General features: G+C 39.6%; 1 protein-coding gene across 8 annotated transcripts in view; it reads right to left on the reverse strand.

The window, feature by feature from the left end:
- The window catches only part of Btrc (beta-transducin repeat containing E3 ubiquitin protein ligase), a 184,102-nt gene that overhangs the window by 31,757 nt on the left and 130,799 nt on the right, over nt 1–21,546 (reverse strand). For all 8 annotated transcript variants that reach the window (XR_004516321.1, XM_010626389.3, XM_010626387.3 and 5 more), the window contains one exon: nt 871–1,102. Coding sequence is in view for 7 of the 8 variants with exons in the window: in XM_010626389.3 (XP_010624691.1) it covers nt 871–1,102 (232 nt within the window). In the remaining variant the exon portion in view is untranslated. The remainder of the gene's footprint in view (nt 1–870; nt 1,103–21,546) is intronic.

Here is a 21,546-nt window from a genome sequence, read left to right on the forward strand (position 1 = left end):
GTACTGGGGATTGAACTCAGGACCTTGCACTTGCAAGGCAGGAGGCGGAACCACTGAGCTAAATCCCCAGCCCTTAAGTATTATATTTTAAATATAAATATATATATAAACATATTTAACAAGGCTGTCTTTCTAAAATACTCAAAAATGTTTCTTAGTTATCGCTACAATTTAAATATTCCAAAAATTTGGGTCGGGAAAGCCAAATCCAAGCATATAAATTAATGTACCTTTTCTTTTTCTTTTTCTGAAATGGAGCAAACCCACATCCTCACAAAACACCATACTACAGTTACATCCTCAGCTCTAAATTAACACATCTTAAAACCAAAACACATTATAAAAGATCACCTCCAATCAAGACTTGTCATGTAGAGGTACAAGATCCCAACAATGAATGTAACTGTACTGTATCCCTAAAATGTACCAATAAACTCAATTAAAGCTGAAAAGAAAAAAAAGAAAAAAAAGATCACCTCCAATGAGATAACACTTCAGAAAAGATTTTATTTGGACATATAACAAGTCAAAAGCTGGACAACGGCCAGGCACAGTGGTGCACACTTGTAAGTAGATGGCAAGCTTGAGGGCGCCCTGGGCAGCTCAGCAAATCTCGTCTTAAAAAGGCTCCCTGGGTTCAATTCCCAGAACTGAATTAGAAAAAACAAAAAACAAAAAGTGGAGTAAACAGAAGGTCATGAGATACGAAGACTGAGAAAAAAAAAATCTTTAAGTTTGATTTATTTTGTATTTTAATGAGGAAGGTACAAATGAAGGACTTAATTTATAAATATCAAGGCAATGAATACCTAAAGAGAAGAAACAGGCTGACACTCAACGCTCAACGGCCTGCACTGCACGTGCACATACCTGGCAGAGCAGTGATGAAATCCCTCTGCAGCATAGGCTTCAGATATGAGTTTATGTGCCCGTGCTGGTAATGACACATTTGGGATATAAGGTGTTCCACGAACTCCACTTGGTCAGACTCTGACCACTGCTCAAAATACTTGACACACAGTTCTTTTTCCTTCTCATAGCTTGCTGAGAGTTTCCGTTGCTTGGACACAATCATACTGGAGGTGCCATTGGCAAGTTTTGTCTGTAGAAGGGGAGTGATAAAAAGAAACATAACATTAAGTATTAAAAATGAACAAACATTTATATGTATTTTATATATATATTTCCCCCCTCGGTCCTGGCATGCTATACTATGTCTTTATGATTGAGCCCACTCTGTTATTTAGGTAGTACTTAGACATTTGTGAACCACAATTATTTCATGAAAGCCACAGAAATCAGGGTGAGAAGGTAAAATCAGGTACACTACAAGACCAAGCACTTACTTCTAAAAATCCACAGAGTATTATTTAGAGATATAAAAATGAAAACCCCAAATGGAAAGCACAGTATTTCCAGCAAGCCAAAAGTGCCATCTACAGTAGTTACTGGGCATTCAGACAATTACTTGCTCACAACTTTTTTGTTTTGTTTTTTTGAGACAGGGTCTCACTATGTAGTTGAGACTGACCTGGAACTCACTATGTAGTCCAGGCTGGTCTCAAACTCATAGCGATCCTCCTGCCTCAGCCTCCTGAGTGCTGGGATTACATGTGTGAGCCACCATGCCCAGCCTTCACAACTTATTTTTTAAGAGTCAAATAAAGTAGCAGTCTGTGGAAAGAAACACTGTCATGAGACTGTGGCACCTCTGGAAATAAAGCTTCAATAGCCTTCATGCTCAATCTACCCTTTCCTTCCAAAATCCCATCTCCACAGTCATCAAAATTAGATGCCATAAACCTTTTTAATTAATTGATTCATTCAATAAGTATTTGAGCTATGTGCCAAATACTATTCTCAGTGGTAAGAATACTATAAAGAACAAAACTGACACAGTCTGTAACATCATGAGCATTTAATTTAGGAAGCAGCACATTAAAAACAAGTAAACAGGCCAGGGATGTACTCAGTGGCAGCACACCTGCCTGGCAAGTGCAAGGTCCTGAATTTGATTCCTCACACTGGAAAAACGAAACAAAAAACTCAAGAAAACAAATAGAAAATATAACATAGATTGTGTTGTGAAGAAAAATAAAAGCAGGATAAAGGGACAAAAAAAAAAAAAGTATGTTATGCTGGGCACACCTATGATCCCAGCAATCAGAAGGGTGAGACAGAAGGACCACCACAAGTTCAAGGCCAGCCTGGACTACACAGCGAGATGCTATCCTGTCACAAAAAAACTGGGGAGAAAAAAAAGGTACATGTTATTATGACAGGCAAAATTCTAAGAAGACATCCCAAGACCTTGGCTCCTATTAAACAGGACACACACCTTCCCCTCACACTGACATAGGTACTGTTGTGATTAAACGGATGATGCAGATACACCAATTTTAAGACAGGAAATTACTCAGGTGGGTCTGACCTAACCAAAAGAAGCCTTGAAAGTGTGGTCAACTTCTGAGTCTGACTGACAGTGAGGAAACAGGGACTTCAGTCTTCAAATCAACCAATAAGAATGAGCTGAGAAGCGGATTTACCTCCACAGTTCCCAGATAAGAACTCAGCTCAGGGCCAGGGATTTAGCTCAGTAGTTCTGCTGCCTGCCTCACAAGTACAAGGTCCCGAGTTTGCTCCCCGGTATTCCCAAATACCAAAAAGAAATGTCAGCTTAGCCTGCACCTTCACAGACTACAGTCTTGTGTTGGTCTGCGCAAAGAACATGGCCACACAGAACGCTTCCCAACTGTACAACTGTTCTGTTAAAAATAAGTGGTGATTCAACTTGTTACGTTTGTGATCATTTGTCATGCAGCAAATAAAAAATAATATATTTAAGTCTGTCTGGTTAGACATAGTTTTCCTAAAGAGAGACATTTGAACAGAGACACAAAAGAAATGATAGAAATAGATTTTTTCTTAGATGGGGAGAGAATGGTCTATGCAATGGATATACTGGCAGAGAAGGTCCTGGGAGGTAGTCTGCCTGGCATGCACCAGCAATGTGGACCCGAGTAAGCAAGGAGAAATAAGACTACAGAAGTAGTCTGAATCGTATCATTCCAGTCACTTAGGTGGCAGCAGCTAATCTCCAAACACGAGCCATCTTTCTACATAGGTGAATGCTTGTTCCTCCCACCAGGAGTGCAACTTGAGGGCTGAGGATGTAGCTCAGTGGTATAGTACCAGCCTAGCATGTGTAAGGCCCTTAGTTCAATCCCCAGTAGGGCCAAAGGCAGGGGGAGCTGGTGGTGGTTGAATTTATGTCCTGTCTTTGAATCATTAGCAGAATATGGAGACAATCATATTCTGGAACTTCCAAGCCTGTGCAGCTTCGTTTTAGAGTCTTGAACTAGCGTGGAAGCAGCTCAGGCTACTCTGTCAGAAAGAGAAGTGTAGAGGTCGAGAAGCTAAGCGGAGAGAGTAAAGCATGAGAGCAAAACAAGTAGGCCAATTCTTGACTACTTCAACAGTCCATTAAGAAGAGATAATAAGGGGCTGGGGATTTAGCTCAGTGGTTCCTCGCAAGGACAAGGACCAGAGTTCGATCCCCGGTACCAAAAAAAAAAAAAAAAAAAAAAAAAAAAAAAAAAAAAAGAAGAAGAAGAGATAATGGGGCCGGGGATTTAGCTCAGTGGCACCACGCCTTGCAAGCGCACTTACAAGTGCAAAGTCCTAAATTGAGCCCTCAATACAAAAAAATAAAGAAAGAAAGAAAGATAAGATAATAAACTTTTGAACTAGCATTGTAGATGTAGACACGGAGAGTAGTAACTGGGATTCAGTATACATTCTGAAGGTATGATCTAATAGAATTTTCTGATAGCCTGGATTATAAGGATACGAGAGGGCCAGGGATTTAGCTCAGTGGTTCCGCCGCCTGCCTCACAAGTGCAAGGTCCGGAGTTTGATCCCCAGTACCCCTCCCCCCAAAAAACCAAGGATATGAGAAAAGGAGATAAGGACTATACTTATGTTTGAATGGGGTAGAAGGGCACACTAGATAAAGATTTAGCAATAAAAAAAACTTTTTTTTTGGTACCAGGTATCGAACTCAGGTCCTTGCGCTTGCGAGGCAGGAGCGGTACTACTGAGCTAAATTCCTAGCCCTAAACAGAAATTTTTGCTGAAGAAAAAATGATTTTCTATACAGGATAACCACACATTTGCCCAACTGGGTACTAGGCAAAGTAATTTGATGAAGCCTTGGTATATTTTCCTGAGGCAACCCCAATTTGGCAAGGAGACCCATGCTACTGAAGAGTTCATATCCCTGCCTCCACAAACCTGAATGGGCATAAAATGGTATCAAATCTGGATAAACACTGGCTTGCCTTACATTCTTGCCTTACATGCTAAATCCTACATACCAATCTCTTTACATCTTTATAAATGGCTCCTGAAGGCTGGGTGTGGTGGTGCACACCTGTAATCCCAGCACTAGGGAGGCTGAGGCAGGAGGATCGCTGTGAGTTCGAGACCAGCCTGGGCTACATAGTGAGTTCCAGGTCAGTATCAACTACATAGTGAGACCCTGTCTCAAAAAACAAACAAACAAAAATAAATAAATGTCTCCTGAGGGCCAGGGATTTAGCTTAGGGGTGTTGCCACCTGCCTCGCAAGCACAAGGTCCCAAGTTCTATCCCTAGTACAAAAAACCAAACAAACAAGCAAACAAACAAAAAACCCAAGTAAATGGTTCCTGATACACAGATGAAAGTATATTTTGAAGAATGGCATTAAGCCATTCTGTTTACAAGGAAAAAGTTGACACCTGTAAACAGTGAACTCTGGTGTACAGAGCTGGATGTGTTTTAGTGTAAATGCCACTGTTGTCTTTAATACAGACTAAAAATGATTAATAAGAACCTTGTTGGACACAGGCATTCTGGGGCCTTTGGGGCTGCTTTTTTCATAGGTTATTTATTTGCATCTCAGCAAAGAAAAGTCATCAAATTCTAACAAATAGGTGGGTTTATAAAGTTAACCTAATGCTACTTCTCATCTTCACAACCAAAACCTCCCACTTTGTCACTGTTTATCTCTTTTGTCTTTTAAAAGATTGTACCCAGGGTTGGAGATTTAGCTCAGTAGCACCGCCACCTGCCTCACAAGCTCAAGGTCCAGAGTTTGATCCCTAAATAGATAAATAAATAAAAGATCATACCCAGCTTGGGTATTACCCAGTAATGTTTTCTGGTTAAAGTCCAGAAACATCAGCAACAGAGAAAATCATCAAGTTAATAAAATGATTCTTTTAAATAACCCACATATTTCTATAATCACAGGGAGTCATATTCTCATCAGTGGCTATCAGATTGTTAGATAAAACAAGCTTGTTTACCCTACTGCAGGAGCTAACTTTCAGCGGATACATTCTTACACTTTCACTGATTATATCATAAATGGAACTTAAAAGATCTGTCTATTAGAAATGAAGATTAAACTGAGGTTTTATGTATTTGGTAACTGTTCTGGCTGGTAAACAAGATAATATTCTTGTGTAGAAAGGCACATACCTCACTTCCAATGAGCTACTCTTAATTATGACTGTGTTGTATTGTTTAAAAGCTTTGGCCCTGGAATAAAAAAACAAAACAAAACAAAAAAAAACTCAGTTTCAAACTCCAGCTCTTCAATTTATCAGCTGTGTGACATGGAAAAGTAACAACTTTCCGTGCAGTTTCCCTCAACTGTGAAGTGGGGAATAATAAGAGGACCTAGGGCGTGGGGTGTGGGGTGGTGTACAGCCCACTGGCAGAGCACCCACATAGCATGTTCCAGATCTGAGACCCAGCACCATATGGAAAAAGCAAAGTCCATGAATAATAGGAACTGTCTCGTTCACCACCTAGCACACAAGATAATCAAGTTTTTCTTTTTTTCAGTTCCATAATGAATCTATCACCTCCCATATGTAGGCAAGCCCTCTACCACTGAGCTAAATCCCCTGCCCTAAATCGTCACTCTTTATTGTTGTTATTGTTTTTGGTACCAGGGATTGAACTTGGGCCCTTGTGCTTGCAAGGCAGGCAGCAGAACCACTGAGCCAAACCCCAGGCTGGCCCTCGACATTCTTAATGAACTTATGACACTGTTGGACTTGGACTTTCCCCTGCTTTTTTTTCCCCCCGAATATATCCTTTGTCTTTATGAAAAATATATAAATTTTTTCATTTTATCCCTTAATACACATAAAGGGTCACAAACTTAAGCATACAGCTCAATGAATCTTCATGAAGTGAACATACCCATGTAGCCAACACCAACATCAAGAAACAGCTCACCCCAAGCCTCACCAGCTCTCTGTGTCCCTGTGTTCAGGTCCAGCCACCTTCAGAACCAGTGTTCTCATTTAAATTTTAAAAAGAACGGATTTTTGGGGCCAGGGATTGACCTCAGTGGTTCTGCTGCCTGCTTTGCAAGTGTAAGGTCCTTAGTTTGAACCTCAGTCCCAAACCACCCCCCGAAACAAAAACAAATGTATTTTTTTTTTTAGTTTTAATTGAGTTTATTGGTACATTTTAGGGATACAGTACAGTTATATTCATTGTTGGGATCTTGTACCTCTACATGACAAGTCTTGAACAAATGTATTAATACTTATAAACCACGAGACAGTGTTAAGGGAAATTTTTAAAACAATGAAATACAAGGAGACAGTATTATGTTCATAAATTGGATTCAATACTGTTAAAAGGTTCTTTTCAATTGACCTACAGAATTAGAATTAATAGGATATCAATCAAACTCTCAGTAGGTAAACTGACACACTGATTCTAAAAATTTGTATAGAGATGCAAAGGATCTATATTTACGTAAAGATCCTCTTGAAAAGAAGACTCTTACTACTGAATTTCACAGTGTGATATAGTTAGTAATCAAGAGTGTGGCCTCAGTGTAAGGACAGAAGTGTTCATCAGTGGAACAGAACAGTCAGAATAGAGTATAGAAACAGATTCATGCATGGCTAAATGATTTTTTGAGAAAGGTGCTAACATAATTAACAGGTAAGCGATAACCTTTTCAACAAGTAATGCTGAAACAACTGGGTTTCCATATAGGAAAATTACCTGTTTCTTACCTCATACCATATAAACAAAAACAAAAAACAACTCAAGAGGATCCTAAATTTATATATGGAAGCTAAAACTATAAAATTTCTAGGAGAAAACCTTGGTGTCTGTGGAATAGATAAACATTTTATAGAGCATAAAAGCAAGCAAACATTTTGGGTCCTGGGGTACTAGGGTTTGAACCCCAGGCCTTTTCACTAAGCTATATTCCTTGTTCCTTTCTATTTTGAGAAAGTGTCTCATTAAGTCACCAAGTTGCTATCTCTTGTCATAGCTTCAGAGCACTGGGATTATGGGCATGAACCACCATACTTGGCTACAAACTATTAAAAAAAATTAACAAAAAGCCAAGTGACAAAATATGAAACTGATTCCCAAAAGTTTTTTAAAGCACAAACTGAGAAAAACATATTTGACAATGGACTTATACCCAATTATAGACAATTTTCAGTGTTCAAGTAAGAAAATAAATAACTCCTTTTAAAAATAGGAAAATAATCTGGCTTATTTAACTGATCAAATATTTATAATTTCTCTCTCCCTTTCTCCTCCCCACCCTGTACACCCATGGATGGTCAATAAGCATTTGAAACATTATTGGTCTTTATGGAAATGCAAATTATAAAGTCATGAGATACTGCTACACACTTACGAAAACAGCTAAAATCAAAAGGGTTGATAATACTGAACAGCGGAAAGAATGAGGAGAAACTGGGTCTCACATGTTGTTGGCTGCAATGTTCAATGGTACAACCGCTTAGGAAACTAGGTTTACAAGTGTTTTATAAAGTTAAACATATACTTAGGGTATGACCCAGCAATTCCTCTGAAGTTTATACCCTCCAACATATAACACACAGTTTCACAAAAGATTTGCACATTAATGCTCACTGCTGCTTCACTGACACGGTAGCACACACGTCTATCAAGAGACAGACTGAAGAATTATAATCCATCTGTGCAATGGAACTCCTTACATGTAACTGTAGGAACAACAAATCTAAAGCTGAGTGATTAAAAGCAGATTAGTGGCTGCTTTGGGTTAGATGAAGGGGGCACATGGGAACTTTTGGGGACAATGAAAATGTTCAACATCTTGTAACACAAGCTTACACAACCAACAAAATTCATTAAACTATATATTTAATGTCACCATAATATTAATTTTATTTGTAAATAAAACACATTACATTTGTAAAGAACTCTGAAGATAAGGTCTTTGTTTTCAGGCCTCCATCCTCTACCATTCTTCCATACAGATTCTTCTACAAGTGTACAAAGTAAATGCAGCAAAATTTCAATCTGAGAACCTCTGAAAATCCACAAGGGCACAGTTAAAAAGTTCAATTATTAAAAAACCCGAAGACTTTATATGGTTATTGGTGGTGGCAGAATTGATTTGGCTTTCCCAGCAAACCCTGATGACTCAGCCACTACTGTTTAAATGTCTAGGAAAGCTGACAAACAACCTCAGTTTAATGGTAACACTAACTTTCTGCCACTCCTGCACATCTCTACTGCTTTTCTGTTTACAGTGAGCAGCTGTCTCCACAAGAAAGAAGCTGTCTGGTGACAAGCATACAAAATGAAAGGAGTTAAGTATTCATAGGACTGTCCTCCAGCTTAGTCCTCAAAGGCTCCCCCACCCCAAACACATATATTACACAAACTACTTTTAAAATCACCATGAATTTCTCTGCAGCTGCAGTCTGGGAGAGGAGGGGAAACACACAGACATCAACTGGCCTAACCCCCACCACTGTACCATCACATGTGCTGACTTTGCTAAGTGTGTTGTGTACAGCTTGGAAAACACATCACAGACTCGCTGAACTTGATGGTGAAATGACAGATGCTTCAGATTTTCGTGAAAAGCCCAATTTAACCAAAAGGAAGGGTGAAATAAGTAAAGAACACTGTTCCCAACATAAGACAATTGGGTTTGCAAGGACTGATACACAGATAACAAAAGACATCTGAGGATTCTGTCTGGTTTTAACAAAGTCTCTGGCATTCCAAATATGGCAGGGGAAAGCAGATGTAATGATTAAGAAGATGAACTGAAAACAAACGGAGCAAGGGTTGTGCTGGAGATAAGGACACAGCAAAGGGGAACAGGACAAGGATTCTGAATAAGGCTGGTGCCTGCACTTTATCAACCAACCAACCAACCATTTACTGAGTGACTACTTTGTGCTGGGCACTTTACTAGGTGTGAGGGAAACTGCAGTGAAGAAACACGCAAAACTTCTTTGCCTCCTCTGAGGAGGGGTGGTGGGGAACAACAGGGAAGAAATGTTAATTTCAGAAATCATGGACTGTAAAGAAAAAAATTAGATAAAATAGTGAATAGTGCAGCCTACTATAATGGGGGTGGTCAAGAAACTTGTTGTTGTTCTGAGACAGGATCTCACTATGTAGTCAGGGCTGTGAACTTGCTGTGATCCTCCTGCCTCAGCCTCCTTAGTGCTGGGATTACAGACATGCACCACCACGCCTAGCTCAAGAAACATTTTTGAAAGTGGTGCCATTAGAGCTCAAATAATTTGAGCTAACATGAGCTGGGTATGATGAGAAAGCAGCCCTCTGAGAAGACTTGAGGGAAAAGTGTTCCAGGCAGAAGGAAGACCACGTGCAAAGGTGTGTTTGAGTTTAAGAGAGAAAAGCCAGCGTGCCAGGCAGAATGAGTAATAAGGGAGAAGTGTGACAACAGGGGCTGAGGGCTTCTGATCATGGTAAGGAGCTTGGGTTTCAGCTGAGGTGTAAAGGAGAGCCCTGGAGGTTTTTAAGTAGCCAAGTATGACATCACCTAACCTGTGCCTTAGAAATATTTATGCCACACAAAGAATGGACCAGGAGCTGGGGGGGAGTGAAGAGAAGGTAATAAGATCAAGTTGCAAAAACGAAGGAAGAACAATTAGAAGGCTGATAACCCAGCAAGAAGTGATCTTAGCAAGCTTTAGAAGAGGTAGACTAGAAGTGCTTTTTGTTTGTTTGTTTTGTTTTGTTTTTTTGACACAGGGTCTCACTATGTAGTTCAGACTGCCCTGGAACTCACTGTGTAGCCCAGGTTGGTCTCAACTCACAGCGATCCCTCCCCCGGCCTCAGCCTCCTGAGTGCTGGGATTATAGGCGTGTGCCACCACGCAGGGCTAGAAGTGTTTTTTAAAAGGTATCTAACTCTAATAAAAGAGGAAGAAGGAGAAAGAGTCTGCTGAAAATTATAGGACTGCGATTGCATTTGGGTCCTTGTGCTTGCAAGGCAGGCGGTGGTAACACTGAGCTAAATCCCCAGCCCAACACATTTTATTTAGTACAATGACTTACTTCATCTGTAGGCCTGATCCTCTGGATACTTAGTCTGATAAAATACCATGGATGTGGAAAGAATCAAGTTCTTGCTCTGGTAGCCATGAGAAACATGGCAAAACTTGGAATTTTGAGAGAGAAAGACAGTTTTCTAAAGCTTCTGCTGGGCTTTAGTAAAGTAAGTATCCAAGCTGGGTGTGGTGGTAGGTACCTGTTAATCACAGCACTCAGGAAAGCTGAGGCAGGAGGATCACATGTTTGAGCCTAGTCCGAGCAACTTAGTGAGTCCCTGTCTCAAAATAAAAAATAAAAAGGATCAGGGAAGTAGCTCAATGTCAAGGCTCTGGGTTCAATTCCCAGTACTGTAAAAATTTAAGTCAATAAAATCTAAAAACACCGATGTTCAAGCACCCACCCTCATCATAAAAGCACTATTTTGTTTTTTTCCTTTTCTTTCTCCTTTTTTTGGCACTGAAAATTGAACCCAGGGCCTTCACACTGAACTACATTCCCAGCCCTTTTTTGTTTTACTTTAATTTGTTTCCAATATTGGGGATTGAACTAGCAAAGTACATCTAGGGAAGGAGGTGGTGAGAGCAGGATGACCCAGGCAGCTTAAGAACTCCCAGGGCTAGGATAGAAAACCAGCAGGGCCCACCAGTACCAAGAGAAATGAAAAGAATTTGGCCACAAACTGAACAAACAGAAAAAAGGTAACTGATGCTCAAAAATGGGACTGCAGGGCCCGGGATATAACTCAGTGGTGCTTCCACCTGCCTTGCAAGCACAAGATCCAGAGTTTGATCCCTGGTACCGAAAAAAAAGGTAGGGAGACCATAATTTTCAACATCCTGATATTTAGCTTTTAACACTGATATAACTTTCAGGGACCAAAAAGTAGTCCTTCGTCTTTTGGGAGAAGGGAGGGAGGGGAGTGGCAGTCTAAAGCAAAGATGAGGATGGCTGAGTGTACAGAACAGGGCACACATTTCAACAGATGTAAATACCACATTTCTCCGTGGGATTATTGCATTAATATTTTAACGGCTTCTACTAAATACGATTACATATTAGGGGAACTCATAAATATGTCAGATCTGATTAGTGAATGTGGAAGACAGGAAGGGGCAGATTTGTCAGCAGAGATAAAGTTCACATTATGAATCTGACTGATTTTTAATAACCAACAAAGAAAGCTTGCAATCATTCCAGTTCTTTTAAATAAAACTCACTAGGAAATGAACTCACAACATTCCAGCATATTGGATTATTTAAAGATCAGATATTTGCCAATATTTTTTTCTATATTAACTGTGGGAAAAGCCATATATAAAATTCACCTTTAGTAAAGCCATTTTGATTTTCTGATTTTCATAGTTATTAAAAGGACAATAAAGTCATTTAACAGTTTTAAGTTTCAAGACAGATTCTTGTTTCTTCAGTGGGCTTTCTCATGAAACTTTATAGCTTCCAGGGTGATAGGTTCTTTTGTTCTAAACCAAGAAACTCACAGCAGTTTAATTTACTGCTACATTATTACAACTACTAACTACACACACCTCCAAGGCTGGTAAACCCACTGATGTAGACAGTGCCACCTTAAAAGGAATTTGGATAGGTCTTAGTGAAAGGGTAAAAAAGGGACATAATGTTTAATTATAAGAAATGATTGAAATAGGCACAGACATACCCCGGGTGCCTCTCTGCACTGCAGCAAGCTCTAAACTTGTTATCGTTAATGGTTTAAATTTCACTGTGCTAATCATTTCAGGACACAAGCCTTTCTTGGTAATCTAATGAATTATTTCAACATCCTTCAGCAAAAACAAAACAACAACAACAAAAAAAACAAAACAAAAAAAAAACAAAACCCTCCATGACAGCACTAATTACAAGACGTTTTCCCAGTGCTTATGTAAAATATGACAGAGCAGCAGCTTAGGGAATTGCAGAAAACTGCTTCTAATTTCCACTGAGAAACTGACAAACACCTCTCTTTCATCTCTCCCAGCTCTCAAGTAAGATTTAACTTTCTCATTTAGTTAATTACCGAGTGAGGATCATCATTTCCCCGGATCCGAGCGGCACAGAGCCTTTATCGTGTTAACTTGTGAACTTGATCGATGGCTGCTGCTAAAACTTAATAACTTCACCCCCTGGCAAATTGTAAGATAAATATAATAGGAGAAACTCTGACAGTAAAAACCTGCCAGAAATGAGCACTGTGTTTATGTTTCTTTGCAGGCAGCAAAAAAAAACCAAACAACTGACAGCTTATTACTGGTTGCGTGTTACTTATATTTAAAAGACTCCAGGCAGTTAACTTTCTACATACTGTTAAAACTTTGCTCACAAGATGGGAGAAGGGTGGGGGAGTGCTCACATTGTAGACTTGGGGAAGAAAAAGAAGAAAAAATGGGGAGAAGGGCAACACAAGGGACCAAACACACTGTGTAGTATCTTTTTGTTTTTGTTTTTTTTTTTGTGGTACCGGGATCGAACTCTGGTCCTTGCGCTTACGAGGGAGGCCACCGAACCACTGAGCTAAATCCCCAGCCCTGTGTAGTATCTTTTTGAATGTCATTTTTATCATATAAAATGTCCACCCAGCCTCCATAGGTATAAAATGCTCTTTAAAATAATTCTGGCCTTCTAAAACACTATTTGAAGTATATCTAAGAGCAGAGCAAGAGACTTTTGCTCAGATTTTTCAATGTCCATACCTATAGAATTCCATTAAGTACAAAATTTCTAGATCTCTTTCAAAAGCCCCTACAGCTAGAAAACCATTCACTAACATACCAGTTAACCCTCTGTGAAGCAGCTGAGTACAGCACATCTAGGACACGAGTAATTCCGCCTAAAACACGTTGTCTACTCTCACATCCCCCTCCACACACAGGCTAGTTAGCTAACCCACAGAGAGGCAGCCTGATGAATGCTAACTTTCTGGTCAAGTTTGCAGAGATGGTATTGTGGCTGACATGATATGAACGCTATGGTTTTTTATAGCCAACAGCGCCGGGCACAATAGACAAGGTGTGACACGAGGCACAACAATGAGAACTGCTGCTCACCAAAGCCTCTTCCCCTGAACCCGAGACTACCACAGGACGAAGACAAACCTGTATGAAAGTGCCAAGTTTATCAAACCGAGCACATTCTTAGTACAGAAATTTTCAGGAAAAACATGAACTGAACTTTGGGAGAGGCAGGAAAGGTCATACAGTACTCAAGTTTAAGCCTCATCTGTGGATTCATCCAACACCTGTCATATACAACACCGGTACCAAAGAACTAAAGGCTCAATGCTGTGGTCCAAAGTGCAAAAATTTTGAGAGTTGAGATTTTAAAAACTGAACATTAAGATCAACAAATTAAAATTCACGAGATCAACTCCAATTTATTTTGTTTTCAGTTTTGTGAAATGAGAATCTACTTGGATCTAGCAAAGCAAGATCAGGTGATTCGTTTTAAAAAGAGTACTTATAGACACATTTTAGAAAACATGAAAAAATAACAAAAGCACAAAGAATACGAAAATTGCTCACAGCTTCCACTATCAATAAATAGACAGCAAATGCCAATAAAACAAAAATAGATAATGTTTACATTTTGGTATCCAGATGTCTTTTTGGTTTTTAAAGAGAATTAGTAGTCAATTGTCTGATCTATACAGTGAGGGCAGTGTTTCTGCACAGATTTTCTATCCAGAGGATTCATCATTCTTAATTCAAAACTAATCAGAGTAGGCAAGATTAATCTCCTTTGCGACCATCTTAAAAAGGGCCACATCTGATCCTGGAGGATACAGAACTACAGGTAATTGTGGATGTTGGGAGGTGGGGAAGAGAAGTGGGGAAGAGGGAGAGGGAAGAGTGGGAAGGAAAGCAGCAGAAAGGAGCAGGAGAGGAAGAAAGGCTGAGGCTTGGGAAGAGGGTGAGAGGGAGAGCAGACTGGGACGGGGCGATGGGGTGGAAGAGAGGCCAGAAGAGGTGGGTGGGGAGTAACCACGGGGAACGGAGAGACCTGAAAGGCTGAAGAAGAGATGAATGAGAGGAGAGAGAGAGGTTGGAAGGAGATGGGGAGAGATGGGCAGAGGGATGAGTATCATCAAATAAATGCAAAAGGGACCAAACATCACTGGGTTGACCTGCTCTAAGAGAAAGAAACCACTCACAAGTCAAACAGGTCCTCTCCGACACGATGAAAAATAAACATCAAGAGGGAGAGGACATGAAACTATTAAAAAAAACACTATTTAATGTCTCAGGTAGAATAATAAAGTTAATTGTCTGGAATCTGGTGGCTCCTTCTGCATAACTTCCCTAAGTAGAGGTTGTTCATCTGAATGCTAATATCACCAAAATAGAACTTCTGTGGTGGTAAAAAATTTAAACAGAGAGTTTTCTCCCCAAATTCTCCCTCACATCATCCCTTTATTTAGCATCAGAAAGTGAAGCTCTACCATAAATAATAGAGAATAACAGAGGCATATCCTGCCAGAGGAAAACAAAGACATATATCTAAGTACACAAAGAAAAAGATAGTCAGTTTTAAATAAGGAATGAAAAACTAAACTTTCTGCTCTAATCCTTAGGTACCTGTGTCTTATGAGGAGGCCTCCATGATCTGGTAAAACTTGTTTCTAAAGAAAGTACCATCTAAAACCTATTTTTTGGGGACAGGATCTCAAGAAGCCAACTCAGCTTTCTAGAAGAAATTCAACTCTTTCCAAATGCTTGTTAATGCATGTTAAATGCAGCAAGAAATAATTCTATGAGGCAGCAGCACAGGCCTCTCTTAGCTGCAGTGAATGAAGTAAATGACTTGTAACTTCTAGAAGTCTTGGTTATCTGCAGGTAAAACTTTAATAACCCTTGGAGCATCAAGGGACTAAAGACATTTCTCTCTGGAATACTTCCGTAATTGTTTTCTTAATTTATCCAGGAAAAGCTTAGTTTGGATGCAGCATCTGTTTTTTTTAGCAGAGGTGATCAAAGTAACTTGTTTGGATCCACATAAATTAGCACAGTTCAGATTAAATTTCAAAGTGCAGTTGTTGCATAAACTGTAATTTTTCTAAGATGAAATTCTAGTTCTTTCTCTTTTTAATAACAATGAAGCTCCCAAGCCAGTGAGTGAATGCAGAAGATCAGGACTGATTTACACAAATGGACAAATTTTTTCTGACCAAAGAGGTTTGCATGAGCACCGAGGCCAGCCCAAATGTGTCTCCACAGAGATGTGTGCATAAACAGTAGAGCACTGCAAAAATAGTCACTTAACCATGCTGCCTACCTCCAGTTCCTCATAGGCAGAGGGTACTGCCAGAGCAGCTGGCTCATGGTGACTGAGGGTGCAGTTACTACTGTGACTTTAACTAGAAAGAATTACACAATTTAAGCAGTTGCTGATTATAATTAGCTTAATACTTTATTAAATACAATCTTCTTTGTTTCTGTAATATTTTTACTTCTGGAAACCTTTACCTTCAAATTAGATTTTAAGCCCTCCGGGCAGAGACTGACATAATCTTTTGTATCTATAAAGCTGCAGCTCAAAAATATTTAGTAAGCTGAATTTTTAATCCACACTAAAAGGAGTAGATACTGCTTTTGGGGAGCACAGAGGGAAGACGCCTCATGGTGCAAATACTGATGGAGTCCGCTGCGCTCACTACTATCATCAGCACATTCATGTTTGCCCATAGGTGAATGTGGCTATCTTTAATCTATTTGTAATATTATTTTAAACACTTTCATGTAATATATTTGAAATATTACTATGCAAAATTTAACAATCAAAGTAAAACAAAATTTCCAGAAGGAATAATAACTGACACTACACTGGCATCTCCATAAAGCTTCTTTTTCTTTCCCTTGGTACCAGGGATCGAACTCAGGACCTTGTGCTTGTGAGGCAGGCACCACTGAGCTAAATACCCAGCCCCTCTATAAAGAAAGCTTCAATTAGAGAAGATTAAAAAAAAAAAAAAGATGAAAAGAAACCTCAGTGTTTTCCATGACACGGAATAAAAGACATATGTACATTGTTTTTTTCACTGTCAATCTTCAGAACTACTCCTCAAACATACTTCCCTAACACCCAAATTTAGTGAGAGAAGAATAGTAAGGAAATTGTCAGAATGTCAGAAAGACTTTCAATACATTAATTTTTTTCTAGTAATGAGAATTGAACTCAGGACCTAGCACCTTTGGCCTGCCAGGCAGGCACAGCACCACTGAGCTACATCCCCAGCCCTCAATACATTAATTTTTAAAGTCCACTTTCCTTCTAGTAAATAGCCAATCCTGTAACATGCAAAGTATGTTCTGCTTTCTTTTTATGGTATTGTAGTCATCAGCAAAGACAAAGCCAAGCCAGGAATCAGATTACATTCTGGGTGCCATTAGCACATACCTCTACATTCTTTAAAGTAACAGACCCTGCCTCTCCAAAAACAAGCTGGGCGTGGTAGCGCACACCTATAATCCCAGTACTTGGCTGAGGCAGGAGGATTGCTGTGAGTTTGAGACCAGCCTGGGCTACATAGTAAATTCCAGGTCAGTCTCAACTACACAGTGAGACCCTGTCTCAAAAAACAAACAGCTGGGGATTTAGCTCAGTGGTTCCACCACCTGCCTCCAAAGTGCAAGGCCCTGAATTTGATCCCTGGTACCAAAACAAACAAACAAACAAACAAAACAAAGTAGCAGAAACACTACTACCTTGTAATGTTTTTAAAATGTTATTTAAATTTGCCCCACAGACCCCATTTTATGGGTTTTCCTGAATGAGAGATTGTCAATGTTTGAGAAGACACTGAATTCTGAGGGTCACACACAACATTTTTCCCCCAGAATGGGACAAAAATCTCACTAGGCCTTTTGCATGTGGGTATGCTGGGAAAAGAGATGGGATAAGGTAGTAAAAATCAGGAAGACAGGTGCCTCCATAATATTTACAAACTTGATTTTAAAATAGACTTTGTGGGCCAGGAATTTAGCTCAGTAGTGTCGCCAGCTGCCTCTTAAGCGTAAGGATCTGAGTTTGATCCCCAGTACCCCCCCGAAAAAAATCACACACACAGACACAAAAATAAAATAGCCTTTGAAACTCAGGCATGCTTGTGCATGACAGTAATCATAGCTACTTGGAAGGCTGAGGCAGGAGGATTGCAATTTTGAAGACAGCCTGGTCAACTCAGCAAGTCCTTGTCTCAAAACAAAACATAAAAAGGGCTTGGAGATATAGCTCGGTGGTAGAGTGCTGGCCTAGCAAGTATGAAGCCCTGGGTTCAACCAGCAATATGGTGTAGGGCATGGAGAAAGAGAGAAGGAAGGAGGGGGAGGGGGAGTTTGTCCCAATTCTTTATAGAATTTGGTCTTAAAGCTTGAAATAATTTTTAGGAAGATATTTTCTGCTTTACTCTCCAATCTTTTTCTTCACTTGGGTTTGGCTTGAGCTCATGTAGAACACTGTAAGAATGAAACTCAAGGATATCAATTTTTTCCCAAGCAATTTTTCTTTTGTTTTGCTTTTGGCACGGGGGATCGAAATCGGGTTCTTGCACTTGCAAGGCAGATGGCAGAACCACTGAACTATATATATCTCTGCCCCCAAGAAAATTTTCTATGTGTGGAACTTTTTCTTTTTTTGTACCAGGGATCAAACTTAGGACCTTGAGCTTGCCAGGCAGGCACAGTGCCACTGAGCTAAATCCCTGGCCCAACGTGTAGAACTTTTTGAAGTCACTCTTTTTATTTTTCATTTGAGGAATACATGCTTTGGAAACAACTCTTTCACAAAACATTTTTCTTGTAGTTGATATACATGGTTTGAGGCAGCCCTACAGCAAATGAATCAACAAGACAGACAAGAGCTGGGTCAGGCTGCCCACTGACAGCTGTGTGACCGGGGAAGTCTGCTGGCACCAGCCTTCATCTGGAAGATGGGTGGGTGGACAGGGCCTTCTGAGGCTAAGTTGGGGGGGGTCTTATGTTCTGAATCTATAATACAGGTTCCATGTTAACTTAAAATAGGACAAATAAACTATAAAGTAGATGTATGACCTTTTCTTACAGAAAACGAATGTATGAGAGCTTAAGCATATATACAAATTTTAAAAAATATTTTGATATTACAGCAACATACACACTTTTCTTAAGCTACATTTTGAATCCAAAGAAATGCTACTGTTCTGAAAGATACGTGCATATGCATCACTATTATTCTGACTTTTCTACATGCTTAATATATCCTAAAATTAGTAATTTAAAACTTTAAAATTTTTGAAGTTTTAACCTTCATCATGGATGACACTAGGGTCTAATACTATGTCCTTGTGATTTTCTGTTTCAGTAGCCTCATTTCCTTCACATTTATATTCCTGCTTATCTCCCCATCCCTCCCTCCCAATGCTTACCAGTATTTAAGAAAAGGTTTCTGGGGCTGAGGGCCCTGGGTATGATACCTAACACTGTAAAGAAAAAAAAGATGGACAGAAGTGAGGCATGGTGACATATACATATAATCCCAGCTACTTGGGAGGCTGAGGCAGGACAACTGCAAGTTTGAGGCCAGCCTGGGCAACTTAGTAATACCCTGTATCAAAATTTACAAAACAATATAAAATAAAAGGGGTGGAGAGATAATTCAGGAATAGAGTACATGTTTAGTATGTAGAAGATGCACAAGGCCTTGGGGTCAGTCTTTAGTACTACCAAAAACAATGAGAAAGAAAAGGAAAACAAACCCTCAGTTTTTTAGAAAACTGTTAGTAAACAAATGTAACTCATTATTAAAAATCTCCTTTAGCTGGACATAATGGTGCACACCTAGAGGCTGAGGCATGAAGATTGAGTTTAAGGCCAGCTTGAGCTGCTCAATGAGTTATGTAGCAAGACCCTGTCTCAAAAGATAAACAAGTGGGGCTGGGGATTTAGCTCATTGGCTCTGGCACCTGCTTCCCAAGCACAAGGACCCAGTTGATCCCTGGCACAAACAAACACAACGGGCGGGGCATGGTGGCGCACACCTAGAATCCCAGCACTTTGGGAGGCTGAGGCAGGAGGATCGCTGTGAGCTTGAGAGCCACCTGGGCTACTCAGTGAGTTCCAGGTTAGTCTCAACTACATAGTGAGACCTTGTCTCAAAAAACCCCAAACAAACAAACAAACAAACAAACATATCCTTCACATGGAGGCAAGTATTATGTCGCCCTACTACTTTGATTTGGCCCTAGTATATACAGAGTCTATAAATAGGTATGAAAAACCTGCTGGAATCTCACAATACTTTGTTATCAAGATCAGAGCGGTCACGATCAGATGGCTACTAATTTCTGTCAGTTTCATTTTCAGCATTATAGCCCACAGTCTCTGTACTGAAGAAATGTTTTTCACTTAGAGCCCAAAGGCACTCAAGTGCCCACAGTCAAGGTGGCACTGTAGCTACTACAGTAAGTAAAATTATAGGGACAAGCACTGAGACCCAATTTCCATTGGAAAGAATTAAATTTCATTGGTCATTACAAGCAGACTTTGTGGCATTAATGTCCCTAGTAATAGCAATTTTTTGATAATGAACAATCTAGTGAGGCTACATTGTACGTGCAAAGTGAGGCTGCAGAGTGGGCAGACACCAGTGGACACAAAGCAGGACAGTGGCAGTGAGAATGGGGGCTGGGAAGACAAAGGATGAACATGTTTTGGAGAACAGACTTAAGAATAACACCAAGGAGCCAGAGTATCACTTTAACAGAAGAATTAAATGAACTTATTTTAAAAGTACATAGTACTACATAATGTTAAACAAGACCAAGATTAAGTTCTGACTCTGACATATACTGTACAAACTTTGTGGCCTAAGGCAGTTAGCTACCCTCTTTAAGCCTCAACTTTTTTTTTTCCATCTGCACAGGAGACTACTACCACTTATTTTTCTAGGACTGTTATAAGAAATAACAGAGCATGTATAAAAAAGTGCTGAGGACAGGCCTGAGCATATACTTGCCTAGGTAAGGTAGGTATCATTGTTTTCTTGTACCAAGAAACACTGTCAACAATTGAAGCTGTATGAGGACATGCCTACCAAACCTGAAAACTGGGGTTTTAACTGAAACTATTCCAAATTCACTAGGAAACAGGATTAAGAATTGGAATACTTTTTCAATACACTAACTTGTATGGCCACCATTAGCTGAGAGAATTGGGGATAGAACTTAGAAAAAAGAAAATTTGTGAATAAGAGGAAACTACTAATCAGAGAATTGTATTTTTGTGTACAAGATTCTCTCTTCTTTCATAAATCACCACAGATTTGTGTATGGAAATGCAAATGGCTAAGAACAAGCCAGGTAATCTTTGAACAGTAACAGCAAAGTAGAAGACTCACTACCACAGTAGTAAAATTCTTATAAAGACTATAATACAGTGTTGATGTAATTCATGATAAAGGAAACAGCCTTATAAAGTGGGAAGTACACGTTTCAAGAAATGTTGCTCAGTCAAAGACATCACATGGAAAACAGAGAGCATCTTCACTCCTGCCTTATATCACATAAAAAATCAAATGGCACACAGGTCTAAACGTGAAAAACAATAAAAACTTTAGAAAAAATAAACAGTATCTTCATGGCCAGAGAAGTAGGCACAAACTTCTTAAGCAGAGTGTAAAATATCAACTATAAAAAGCAAAGATCAATAAATTAGACATCAAAGCGACAGCTTCTGTTCATCAGTAGACATTATTTAAAAAGCGAAAAGGGCAGAGTAGAATATATTTGTAATACATGTATCATGGAAAGGACTTGTATAAAGAATTTATCCGAAAGATCAATACACATACAAAAAAGTGTCCAATTTTAAGTGCTCAGGAAAATTTAAATTATAAACACAATGTGACCACACTATGGTTAAATTTTAATTTTTGGGGAGACAGGATCTCACTATGTAGTTCAGTCTGGCCTTGAACTTACTATGTAGTCCAGGCTGGTCTGGAACTCACGGCAATCCTCCTGCTTCAGCCTCCTGAATGCTGGGATTACAGGCTGGTTCCACCATACCTGGCTCACTATGGACAAACAATGCTACTGAACTATTTACTGTGAAACTTTTTGTTACATAGTTTTTTAAAACCGCAAACAACCCAC

This window comes from Fukomys damarensis, unplaced genomic scaffold, assembly GCF_012274545.1.
Source record: "Fukomys damarensis isolate Sample0158 unplaced genomic scaffold, DMR_v1.0_HiC HiC_scaffold_8, whole genome shotgun sequence".
Classification (NCBI taxonomy): Eukaryota; Metazoa; Chordata; class Mammalia; order Rodentia; family Bathyergidae; genus Fukomys; species Fukomys damarensis.